The sequence below is a fragment of the Sebastes fasciatus genome, chromosome 14, assembly GCF_043250625.1.
Source record: "Sebastes fasciatus isolate fSebFas1 chromosome 14, fSebFas1.pri, whole genome shotgun sequence".
Lineage (NCBI taxonomy): Eukaryota > Metazoa > Chordata > Actinopteri > Perciformes > Sebastidae > Sebastes > Sebastes fasciatus.
This window is the reverse complement of record NC_133808.1, coordinates 28,869,053-28,881,568: the sequence shown is the minus strand read 5'-3', so window position 1 is coordinate 28,881,568 and position 12,516 is coordinate 28,869,053. Positions and strand designations below refer to the sequence as shown.

Here is a 12,516-nt window from a genome sequence, read left to right as displayed (position 1 = left end):
AGAGACTGTTTTATCTGGGCTTTGCTTTAGGCGCCAGGTTTGGCAGTACTGGTCCAGCTTTGCAAGGTCCTCCGTGAGCCCCTGTTCCAATGAGTTGAAGTCTGGTGCTTGGGTTGCCAGACAGAGAGACGTTGAGAGAGAAATAGGGGGAGAGTTAGGTTTGCACGAAAAGTGATGAAGATGATGTTGTGATGTGCAGATTTAGTGAGGAGGGGCATCAGAGTCAAACAGAGACTGAGAGAAAGAGGATGGGAGGACTTAAGAGAATGTCAGAGAGGTTAATCAGGTATATGACTCAGGTTGGTTCAGAAAGCTGCCAGAACTGCAGCTATCTACAGATATCTGAAGATGGAGCTTGTGGACACAGCAGAGCTCTGCTTTCCACAACTCCTGAACACCTCCTGCAAGAAGCCCACCTCTCCTTGGCGTGAAGCTGTGATCCTTCAGACTTTGCTGTCCACCATCTCTCTGCTCACTGTAGCTCTCAACCTGCTTGTCATCATCTCAGTCTCACACTTCAGGCAAAGATTAAATTTTCAGCACAACCTACACTTGAAGTTTTATATATATATATATATATATATTAACATTTACAAGAATAATTGAGTTAGTTATGAATGATGTTGAACTTTGGCACACTAGATGACTCCTCCGGACAAAATTATTTGAAATTTTTGAACAATGACTGTAAAGTTTTAATCACCTGACCTGTGCTTTTCTTGCTATGAAAAGTGAAGCTGCCTGCTCAGAAAAAAGGCCTATTGGTATGGCAGATAAGGAAAACGTGAACAGCTACTGTAGATTAGAAGAAGAATTGTCTTTGAGCTAGTACAGTGTTGCACCTTGGAACATTAGACTTGTATTCTGCCTTTCTGACTGTTTTTTCATAACAAAGCTCAAATATGAGACTGTGGTCCACACAATGTGGTAACTACAGATGTGGCAGATCAGGAAGCATTCAAAATCACAACTGTTTTTGGGGAATACTTGTTTGGGTTGTTTTGTCAGTTAGATATGAGAACTTGTTGGGTTCATAATACTTTTCTCTTTCCCTCCAGGCAGCTCCACACTCCCACCAACATCCTCCTCCTCTCTCTGGCTGTCTCAGACTTTCTCGTGGGCCTCCTGCTGATGCCGATAGAACTCCTCAGTAAAACATCCTGCTGGTTTTTTGGTGACTTCATGTGTTCTCTGTATAAGTATTTGTCCTACATGATTACCTCTGCATCAGTAGGTGTCATGGTGCTGATATCAATTGACCGTTACGTTGCTATTTGTGACCCTCTGCGTTACACCACCAGAATCACTGTGAATAGAATCAAACTCTGTGTTTGTCTGTGTTGGCTCTGTGCTGTTTCCTCCAGCAGTCTCTTTGTAAAGGATGACCTGACTCAACCAGGCAGGTATAAATCCTGCTACGGAGAGTGTGTGATTGTCATTGACCATATTGCAGGAACTGTTGACCTTGTGTTAAACTTCATTGTTCCAGTTACTATCATCATAGTTCTGTATCTGAGAGTATTTGCTGTGGCTGTGTCTCAGGCTCGTGCCATGCGCTCTCAAATTACAGCTGTCACACTCCGGCTTTCAGTGACTCAAAAAACAAACAAATCTGAGCTGAAAGCAGCCAGGACTCTTGGTATTCTTGTTGTTGTGTTTCTAATGTGTTTCTGCCCATTATACTGTGGCTTTCTTATAGATGAAAACTTTGCCCAATCTTCATATGAGCTGTTTTTGCTCTTTCTGTTCTATTTTAACTCATGCCTAAACCCTGTGATCTATGCCTTGTTTTACTCCTGGTTTAGAAAAGCAGTTAAACTGATTCTCACTCTTCAGATACTGCAGCCTGGCTCCCGTGAGGCCAACGTACTGTAGAGAGGCTGTGGAGTAACGGAGATCAGACTTGCTCTATGGAAGAAGAAATTAACATATTTATGTTGTTCACTGTGTGAAATATCAAATACAGAAAGTGAAAAACTTGCTTTCCTGTCTTTAAGTGGAAATTGAGCTTATTGAGTTTGCAACTGTGGCAGGGTCATGTACGTGCTGGGGTTTAAGGCAGCTGCCCATCCAGTGGTATCGCCGGGGTTCCTACACATGCAGAGAGGGTTTGCCATCCTTAGCTTGAATGCAAGGAAGCAAAATTTGTGCTTCGTAATACGGGGGAGGCAGGTGTTGGTTAGGACCGACAACCACACCATGGTGGCCTACATCAAAAGGCAGGGCGGAGTTCAGTTCACTGCCTTGTTGAGGATGGCGGAGAGCCTGTGCCATCCTCTCCAGGCTTGGGTCCTGAGAAGGGACAGGCTAAGGAGGTCTGGACTGTCTGTACAGGTTGTGCAGAACATCCAGACGGCGAGAGCGAGATCCACCATTGCCTGTTATAAGGCACAATGGTCGGGGTTCTAATGCTAGTCCGACGAAAGGAAGCTAGATCCCTTGTCCTGTGCAGTTGGTTCTTTTCTCTCCTTATTATAGTGTTTGGTGGATGGAGGGCTACAGTATGTCATGCCACAATTAAAGTGTATGCATTGTCCCATTCACACTCATAAGCTCCATGACGGCATTTTGGCAAAAATTAAATGACAAATCCTTCCAAAACTCATGATAATCAGATCCAGCACCCTTTATCATTGCCAGTTTTTTTTCTAGAGAAACATATAGTGTAAAGTGTAGGACCTAGGAAGTTAAAGTTACACAAATATTGTAAAATGATATGTGAATGAAATGATGTTATGGGCAATTTAAAATTAGGTTCATGGTTATTCATTCAATTCCACATAGCATGGTAATTTGTTATGAAGTGACATAAAATACCATAATAAACATGAAACATGTTCATAATGTAACTTCATATCTTTTTATTGATTTTTGACAATAAGTAATATCACTAGCCAAAAAAAAAACCCCAAGTAAGTAATTTAATACCAAACCATGATGTTTTTTTTCCAAAACCTAACCAACTGGTGTTGTTGACTAAACCTCAGCAAGTGTTTTGGTTTGAATTCAAACCCATTCTCCGGCTCTGCCCTTTCCATATCCGTTTCCCATGGGTCAGCCTCCCATTTATGGAAGGTCTGATGGGGGTGAGAGCAAAGACAGGATATCTCTGCTTTTTAACTTCCACCCAGCAGCTAGTTTCTTGTCCCCTAACACAGTTTTACGTGGTGTGGCGACACCGCTGCACGTTCACGGAATAGATGGACAGGACAATAAGACTGGGCTATTTTCTCCAGTTCTATAGCCTTCCTTCAGTGTTCATAGGCGTGAAGGAAGTAAATATATACTCCCAGAAGGATGGGAGTTTTCAGACCATTTTGGATCTTTGTGTCCTAAACGTGCATTACCATCAAGTCGTTACTGGAACTGGTTCAACCGGGGGTTGTGCAAAATGCACGCAGGCTGCAGGCCACTCTGTCCGACCACAAACGTATGGCTCTGCTGCAGGCAGTTTGCAACCGTGGCAGGGTGTAATGGTGACGCCATTAACTGTCATGCAAGCACTGGGGTTTAAGGCTGCTGCCCATCCGGTGGTACTACTGGGGTTCCTACATATGCAGAGAGGGTTTGCCATCCTCCTTTTAGACTTTGGAGCGGGCAAGCTTCAAGGATGTCTTCCATTGTTTGCACACCTCCACAAACACACAATGGGCTTGGGCTGCTGCCCCATTTGTGACGGATGGCCAAGCAGGGGCCATGTCCGGACCTGAATCTATTGAGGGTTGACCACTGTATCCTTGGCAGGTTGGTGTCATGGACCTGTTGGGTGCGGTCTAACACCAGATGTTTGTTTGCGACATCCTTGGGCTACCATTCCTTTTCCCAAGTTGATTGGGTGGTGAAGTCGGCTGGTGGGGTATTCTTCTAAATCTTTGACCTTTTGAAGCATCCTTTGAGTAAATGCTACTTGCCAGATATGTGTGTGTGGGGGGGGGGGGTATTTTGGATAAGACAGGGAGCCAGGGGAGTGGTGTTGAACGAATAGTCCCGGTTATGATTCGCATGGTTTTGTTGACTGGGTGTCCACATGGTGTGTATGGGGTGACCTGGACCAAACAGGGGCAGTATTCTGCTGCGCGTTTCACAAGGGCTAGTGCTGAGGTGCACAGTGTGGGGGCTGCTGCCCCCCTTTTTGAGCCAGCGAGCTTACAGAGCAGGTTGTTTCTAGACTTCACCTTAGACGCCATTCCTTTCAGGTGTTCCTTGAAGGATAGGTTCCTGTCAAGGGTCACTCCCTGGTAAGTTAGGTTGGGGGCGTGCTTCAACATAAGTTCGCTGAGTTGGATATTTAGCTCTGTAGCAGATTTTACATTGTTGAGGTGGAATACACTGGAAACTGTTTTAGCTGGGCTTGGTTTTAGGCGCCAGATTTTTCAGTACTGGTCCAGCTTTGCATGGTCCTCCATGAGCCCCTGTTCCAATGAGTCAAAGTCTGGTGCTTGGGTTGCCAGACAGAGAGACGGTGAGAGAAAAATAGGGGGAGAGTTAGGGTTGCACGAAAATTGATGAAGATGATGGTGTGATGTGCAGATTTAGTGAGGAGGGGCATCAGAGTCAAACAGAGTCTGAGAGAAAGAGGATGGGAGGACTTAAGAGAATGTGAGAGAGGTTAGTCAGTTATATGACTCAGGTTGGTTCAGAAAGCTGCCAGAACTGCAGCTATCTACAGATCTCTGAAGATGGAGGTTGAGGACGGAGCAGAGCTCTGCTTTCCACAACTCCTGAACACCTCCTGCAAGAAGCCCACCTCTCCTTGGCCCGAAGCTGTGATCCTTCAGACTTTGCTGTCCACCATCTCTCTGCTCACTGTAGCTCTCAACCTGCTTGTCATCATCTCAGTCTCACACTTCAGGCAAAGATTAAATTCTCAGCAGAACCTACACTTCAAGTTTTATATATATATATTAACATTTACAAGAAGAATTGAGTTAGTTATGAATGATGTTGAAATTTGTCACACTAGATGTCTCCTCCCAACCACATTCCTTGATTTTTTTGAACATTGACTGTAAAGTTTTAATTGCCTGACCTGTGCTTTTCGTACTGTGACAAGTCAAACTGCCTGCTCAGAAAAAGGATTTTTGGTATGGCAGATAAGAAAAACGTGAACAGCTACTGTATATTAGAAGAAGAATTGTCTTTGAGCTAGTAATGAACAGTGTTGCACATTGGAACATTAGACTTGTATTCTGCCTTGCTGACTGTTTTTGCACAACAAAGCTCAAATGTGAGACTGTGGTCAATTGTCTACACTTAGCCATGTGGTAACTACAGATGTGGTAGATCAGGAAGCATTCAAAATCATAACCTTTTTGGGGGAATACTTGTTTGGGTTGTTTTGTCATTCAGATATGAGGACTTGTTGGGTTCATGATACTTTTCTCTTTCACTCCAGGCAGCTCCACACTCCCACCAACATCCTTCTCCTCTCTCTGACTTTCTCAGACTTTCTCGTGGGCCTCCTGCTGATGCCGGGAGAACTCATTCGAAAAACATCCTGCTGGTTTTTTGGTGACCTCATGTGTTCTCTGTATAATTATTTGTCCTACATCGTTACCTCTGCATCAGTAGGCGTCATGGTGCTCATATCAGTCGACCGTTATGTTGCTATTTGTGACCCTCTGCATTACACCACCAAAATCACTGTGAATAGAATCAAACTCTGTGTTTGTCTGTGTTGGCTCTGTGCTGTTTCCTACGGCAGTCTCTTTGTAAAGGATGACCTGACTCAACCAGGCAGGTATAAATCCTGCTACGGAGAGTGTGTGATTGTCATTGACCATATTGCAGGAACTGTTGACCTTGTGTTAAACTTTATTGTTCCAGTTACTATCATCATTGTTCTGTATCTGAGAGTATTTGCTGTGGCTGTGTCTCAGGCTCGTGCCATGCGCTCTCAAATTACAGCTGTCACACTCCGGCTTTCAGTGACTCAAAAAACAAACAAATCTGAGCTGAAAGCAGCCAGGACTCTTGGTATTCTTGTTGTTGTGTTTCTAATGTGTTTCTGCCCATTATACTGTGGCTTTCTTATAGATGAAAACTTTGTCCAATCTTCATATGAGCTGTTTTTGCTCTTTCTGTTCTATTTTAACTCATGCCTAAACCCTGTGATCTATGCCTTGTTTTACTCCTGGTTTAGAAAAGCAGTTAAACTGATTCTCACTCTTCAGATACTGCAGCCTGGCTCCCGTGAGGCCAACGTACTGTAGAGAGGCTGTGGAGTGACTGAGATCAGACTTGCTCTATTGAAGAAGAAATTAACATATTTATGTTGTTCACTGTGTGAAATATCAAATACAGAAAGTGAAAAACTTGCTTTCCTGTCTTCAAGTCGAAATTGAGCTTATTGAGTTTGCAACTGTGGCAACTGTTCTGTTTCCTACAGCAGTTTCTTTGTAAAGGATGACCTGACTCAACCAGGCAGGTATCATTCCTGCTACGGAGAGTGTGTGGTTGTCATTGACTTTATTGCAGGAACTGTTGACCTTGTGTTAAACTTCCTTGTTCCAGTTACTGTCATCATAGTTCTGAATATGAGAGTATTTGCTGTGGCTGTATCTCAGGCTCGTGCCATGCACTCTCACATTACAGCTGTCACACTCCGGCTTTCAGTGGCTCAAACAGCAAACAAATCTGAGCTGAAAGCAGCCAGGGCTCTTGGTGTTCTTGTAGTTGTGTTTCTCATGTGTTTCTGCCCATTATACTGTGACCTGCTTACAGGTGAAAACTTGACCAATGCTTCATACATATCACTTCTGGTCTTTCTGTTTGATTTTAACTCATGTCTAAACCCTGTGATCTATGCCTTCTTTTACTCCTGGTTTAGGAAAGCAGTTAAACTCATTGTCACTCTTCAGATACTGCAGCCTGGCTCCTGTGAGGCCAACGTACTGTAGAGAGGCTGTGGAGTAACTGAGATCAGACTTGCCCTATGGAATAAGAAATGAATATGTTCATGTTGTTCAGTGAGTGAATTATCAAATACAGAGAGTGAAAAAAATGCTTTCCTGTCTTTAAGTCGAAATTGTGTATGAACAACAATTGAAAGGCCTGTTCCACACATTCAGCTTTTGCTTGTCTGTGTCATATCATGGGTTTCATTCAATGACTGTTGTGTAATTATCCTCTCTGATACTGATGCATTTAATGAAAGAGTCATAAGCACCATATACTGTTTCTAGATAATCACAGAGTTTAATGTAAGCTTTAAATTCACACGTGTATTAGACTTACTTACATATTTTTTATTTTATTTTTTGTCAAATAAAAAAAAAACATCAACTGTTGTGTGTTCAGATCAAACTGTCAGTACATTTCTTTTTTTACAACAATTACTTTTCATATTGTCCCAATCACACTCATAATCTCCATGACGGCATTTTGGCAAGAATTAAATGACAAATTCTTCCAAAACTCATGATAATCAGATCCAGCACCCTTTATCATTGCCATTTTTATTCTAGAGAAACATATAGTGTAAAGTGTAGGACCTAGGAAGTTAAAGTTACACAAATATAGTAAAATGATATGTGAATGAAATGATGTTATGGGCAATTTAAAATTAGGTTCATGGTTATTCATTCAATTCCACATAGCATGGTAATTTTTTATGAAGTGACATAAAATACCGTAATAAACATGAGACATGTTCATAATGTAACTTCATATCTTTTTATTGATTTTTGACAATAAGTAATATCACTAGCCAAAAAAAACCCAAGTAAGTAATTTAATACCAAACCATGATGTTTTTTTTCCAAAACCTAACCAACTGGTTTTGTTGACTAAACCTCAGCAAGTGTTTTGGTTTGAATTCAAACCCATTCTCCGGCTCTGCCCTTTCCATATCCGTTTCCCATGGGTCAGCCTCCCATTTATGGAAGGTCTGATGGGGGTGAGAGCAAAGACAGGATATCTCTGCTTTTTAGCTTCCACCCAGCAGCTAGTTTCTTGTCCCCTAACACAGTTTTACGTGGTGTGGCAACGCCGCTGCGCGTTCACGGAATAGATGGACAGGACAATAAGACTGGGCTATTTTCACCAGCTCTACAGCAGTCCTCCAGTGTTCATAGGCGTGAAGGAGGTAAATCTATACTCCCAGGAGGACGGGAGTTTCCAGACCAATTTGGATCTCTGCGTCCTAAACGTGCATTACCATCAAGTCGTTACTGGAACTGGTTCATCCAGGCGATTGGTTCAATACCATCGACTTAAAGAATGTATATTTTCAGGTCGAGGTGGCTTCGAAAGACAGGCCTTCCAGGGATAGCATACAAGTATAACAGAATTCTGTTCGGATATGCCCTGGTACCCCACACCTTCAGCAGATGTGTGGACATGGTGCTCCAGCCGCTGCATGATGGAGACATGCGGATTTTGGTTTATCTCTTAGACCTTAACATCATGGGCAACTCCAGGGAAGGTGCTATGTTGCACAAAGCCCAGTTGATCTCACACCTATTCAAGTTGGGTTTCATGATCAACTGGAAGAGGAACAGCCCCCTGCTACACCAACAGTTGGAGTATCTGGGGGCTGTGCACAATGCACGCACGCTGCAGGCCACTCTGTCCGGACACAGACTAATGGCTTTTCTGCAGGCCGTTTGCAACCTTGGAGGGGTGTAACAGTGACGGCATTAACTGTCATGCAAGCGCTAGGGTTTATGGCAGCTGCCCATCCAGTGGTACCGCTGGGGTCCCTACATAAGCTTCGAGGACGGTGTGGCTAGGTAAAGCCCTATCCAAGAAAAACCTGGTGGGATGTCTTTGTGAGTGCATCTCCCAAGCCTATAGGCAGGCGGGAAGAGTCCCTCCCACTGTGGTCTGCGCACACTGAAAATGCAGGTTGGCACTGTCGGCACCCTTGTTCGGTGGGGTGAGTGTTGATGAAATATGTACGGCGACATCATAGTTGACATCCTGTTTGTTCATACAGTTTTACCTCTTGGACATATTGGCCTCCTTTTCAGGGTCTGTGCTTGCTGAAATGACGAAGGGACTGGTGAATAGCGTGGGGTGTGCATCAGTTGTTCTGCACCTGACGCCCCTCTGGGCCTGATACACCTACATGTTCCTGTGCTCCTTAAGGACCCAGGGAATGTGGTGTGCAGGTTTTCTACTGCTTTTCTTTTGACCCCTGCAAGGTTAGACCATGTCTCTACCCAATTCAGTTGCGTACTAATTGGGTTGGCTGGTGACCCTTACTTCTCCGCTGTAGTGGCCTACGTTATAAAGAAGTAGGTGGTTTGCGGCAACTAACATGTAGCTGGTCAGGATCATTGTGGTTAGGTTGAGGTTATGTTGCAGCAGGGTTTGCATTCATTGGGCTCCAACCACTTTTCCCATAGAGTCCAGTAGAGGACTCAGTCTGTGCTTATGGAATTAGGGTTACAATATCGTAACCATAATTTTTTCCATGCCGTTCTGTTCATTGTCTAAACGCGGCTTAAATTACTTTAAAAAAGGGCAGAAAGCATTGGTAGAGAATAAAGAAGGGTGACATGAGAGAGAGATGGTTTATTTATTTATTTAGCAAATAAAAAGTCCTCGAGCCAGGCGGTTGTCTCCTGGTCTGCTGTATGGAGGGTGACTAACCCTCCTTTTAGACTGTGGAGCGGGCAAGCTTCAATGATATGTTCCATTGTTTGCACAACTCCACAAACACACAATGGGCTTGGGCTGCTGCCCCATTTGTGAAGGCAGGCCAAGCAGGGGCCATGTCCGGACCTGAATCTATTGAGGGTAGACCACTGTATCCTTGGCAGGTTGGTGCCATGGACCTGTTGGGTGGGTTCTAACACCAGATGTTTGTTATGGACATCCTTGGGCTCCCATTCCTTTTCCCGAGCTGATTGGGTGGTGAAGTCGGCTGGTGGGGTATTCTTCCAAATCGGTCATCTTGATGGAAGACGGGCAGTGGGTGGGTTGAAGATGTCTGCATGAACTGGTAGATGGGGAGAGTCTTTGACCTTTTGAAGCATCCTTTGAGTAAATGCTACTTGCTGGATATGTGGGGGGAGGGGTTATTTTGAAAAAGACAGGGAGCCAGGGGAGTGGTGTTGAACGAATAGTCCCAGTTATGATTTGCATGGTTGTGTTGAGCTGGGTGTCCACATGGAGTGTATGGGGTGATCTGGACCAAACAGGGGCACAGTATTCTGCTGCGCAGTATACAAGGGCCAGTGTCGAGGTGCACAGTGTGGGGGCTGCTGCCCCCATTTTGAGCCAGCGAGCTTACAGAGCAGGTTGTTTCTAGACTTCACCTTAGCTGCCGTTCCTTTCAGGTGTTCTTTGAAGGTGTTCCTTGAAGGAAAGGGTGGGCTTGCTGACCTTGGCTTTAGGCGCCAGGTTTTGCAGTACTGGTCCAGCTTTGCAAGATCCTCCGTGAGCCCCTGTTCCAATGAGTCGAAGTCTGGTGCTTGGGTTGCCAGACAGAGAGACGGTGAGAGAGAAAAAAGGGGAGAGTTAGGGTTGCACGAAAAGTGATGAAGATGATGATGTGATGTGCAGATTTAGTGAGGAGGGGCATCAGAGTCAAACAGAGACTGAGAGAAAGAGGATGGGAGGAGTTAAGAGAATGTGAGAGAGGTTAATCAGGTATATGACTCAGGTTGGTTCAGAAAGCTGCCAGAACTGCAGCTATCTTAGATCTCTGAAGATGGAGGTTGAGGACGGAGCAGAGCTCTGCTTTCCACAACTCCTGAACACCTCCTGCAAGAAGCCCACCTCTCCTTGGCCCGAAGCTGTGATCCTTCAGACTTTGCTGTCCACCATCTCTGTGCTCACTGTAGCTCTCAACCTGCTTGTCATCATCTCAGTCTCACACTTCAGGCAAAGATTAAATTCTCAGCACAACCTACACTTTAAGTTTTTTTATACATGAACATTTACAAGAAGAATTGAGTTAGTTATGAATGATGTTGAAATTTGTCACACTAGATGTCTCCTCCCGCCAACATTCCTTGATTATTTTGAAAAATGACTGTAAAGTTATAATTACCTGGCCTGTGCTTTTCCTACTGTGACAAGTCAAACTGCCTGCTCAGAAAAAGGATTATTGGTATGGCAGAAAACCGTGAACAGCTACTGTATATTAGAAGAAGAATTGTCTTTGAGCTAGTACTGAACAGTGTTGCACCTTGGAACATTAGACTTGTATGCTGTCTTGCTGACTGTTTTTGCACAAAAAGCTCAAATGTGAGACCGTGGTCAATTGTCTACACTTAGCCATGTGGTAACTACAGATGTGGTAGATCAGGAAGCATTCAAAATCATAACTTTTTAGGGGAATCCTTGTTTGGGATGTTTTGTCAGTTAGATATGAGGACTTGTTGGGTTCATAATGCCTTTCTCTTTCCCTCCAGGCAGCTCCACACTCCCACCAACATCCTCCTCCTCTCTCTGGCTGTCTCAGACTTTCTCGTGGGCCTCCTGCTGATGCCGGGAGAACTCATTAGAAAAACATCCTGCTGGTTTTTTGGAGACATCATGTGTTCTCTGTATAAGTATTTGTCCTTCATCATTACCTCTGCATCAGTAGGTGTCATGGTGCTCATATCAGTTGACCGTTATGTTGCGATTTGTGACCCTCTGCATTACACCATCAGAATCACTGTGAATAGAGTGAAACTCTTTGTTTGTCTGTGTTGGCTCTGTTCCGTTTGCTGCAGCAGTGTCTTTACAACGGATTACCTGACTCAACCAGGCAGGTTTAATTCCTGCTACGGAGAGTGTCTAAGTGCCATTGGCTATATTGCAGGATTTGTTGACCTTGTGTTAAACTTCCTTGTTCCAGTTACTATCATCATAGTTCTGTATGTGAGAGTATTTGCTGTGGCTGTGTCTCAGGCTCGTGCCATGCGCTCTCAAATTACAGCTGTCACACTCCGGCTTTCAGTGACTCAAAAAACAAACAAATCTGAGCTGAAAGCAGCCAGGACTCTTGGTATTCTTGTTGTTGTGTTTCTAATGTGTTTCTGCCCATTATACTGTGTCTTTCTTATAAATGAAAACTTTGCCCATGAGCTGTTTTTGCTCTTTCTGTTGTATTTTAACTCATGCCTAAACCCTGTGATCTATGCCTTGTTTTACTCCTGGTTTAGAAAAGTAGTTAAACTGATTCTCACTCTTCAGATACTGCAGCCTGGCTCCCGTGAGGCCAATGTACTGTAGAGAGGCTGTGGATCAACTGAGATCAGACTTGCTCTATGGAAGAAGAAATTAACATATTTATGTTGTTCAGTGAGTGAAATATAAAATACAAAAGTGAAAAACTTGCTTTCCTGTCTTTAAGTCGAAATTGAGCTTGTTGAGTTTGCAACCGTGGCAGGGTCTAACAGTGACGGCATTAACTTTCATGCAAGTGCTGGGGTTTAAGGCCGCTGCCTATCCAATGGTATTGCTGGGGTTGCTACATATGCAGAGAGGGTTTGCCATCCTTAACTTGAATGCAAGGAAGCAGAATTTGTGCTTCGTTATACGGGGGAGGCAGGTGTTGGTGAGGACCGACAACCA

At 44.1% G+C, this 12,516-nt stretch overlaps 3 protein-coding genes across 3 annotated transcripts; all 3 read left to right on the top strand.

The window, feature by feature from the left end:
• Nucleotides 1-348: 348 nt before the first annotated feature.
• On the top strand, nucleotides 349-1,991 carry LOC141782372 (trace amine-associated receptor 13c-like). Its single transcript, XM_074658640.1, has 2 exons — nucleotides 349-521; nucleotides 1,059-1,991. The coding sequence occupies exons 1-2, from the start codon at nucleotides 349-351 to the stop codon at nucleotides 1,873-1,875; spliced, it is 990 nt and encodes a 329-aa protein (XP_074514741.1). The 3' UTR covers nucleotides 1,876-1,991.
• Nucleotides 1,992-5,068: 3,077 nt separating this feature from the next.
• On the top strand, nucleotides 5,069-6,306 carry LOC141782250 (trace amine-associated receptor 13c-like). Its single transcript, XM_074658370.1, has one exon. The coding sequence runs from the start codon at nucleotides 5,352-5,354 to the stop codon at nucleotides 6,210-6,212; it is 861 nt and encodes a 286-aa protein (XP_074514471.1). The 5' UTR covers nucleotides 5,069-5,351; the 3' UTR covers nucleotides 6,213-6,306.
• Nucleotides 6,307-10,660: 4,354 nt separating this feature from the next.
• LOC141782360 (trace amine-associated receptor 13c-like) lies at nucleotides 10,661-12,217 on the top strand. The gene is made up of 2 exons (XM_074658617.1): nucleotides 10,661-10,833; nucleotides 11,367-12,217. Exons 1-2 carry the CDS (start codon nucleotides 10,661-10,663, stop codon nucleotides 12,172-12,174), a joined length of 981 nt encoding a protein of 326 aa, XP_074514718.1. The 3' UTR covers nucleotides 12,175-12,217.
• Nucleotides 12,218-12,516: the final 299 nt, after the last annotated feature.

Bases quoted from the DNA above. Each gene is read 5' to 3' on its own strand.
- LOC141782372 (XM_074658640.1), top strand. From the start codon at position 349: ATGGAGCTTGTGGACACAGCAGAGCTCTGCTTTCCACAACTCCTGAAC. The intron at 522-1,058 runs GCAAAGATTAAA...CTTTCCCTCCAG, and splicing joins ATCTCAGTCTCACACTTCAG to GCAGCTCCACACTCCCACCA.
- LOC141782250 (XM_074658370.1), top strand. From the start codon at position 5,352: ATGAGGACTTGTTGGGTTCATGATACTTTTCTCTTTCACTCCAGGCAG.
- LOC141782360 (XM_074658617.1), top strand. From the start codon at position 10,661: ATGGAGGTTGAGGACGGAGCAGAGCTCTGCTTTCCACAACTCCTGAAC. The intron at 10,834-11,366 runs GCAAAGATTAAA...CTTTCCCTCCAG, and splicing joins ATCTCAGTCTCACACTTCAG to GCAGCTCCACACTCCCACCA.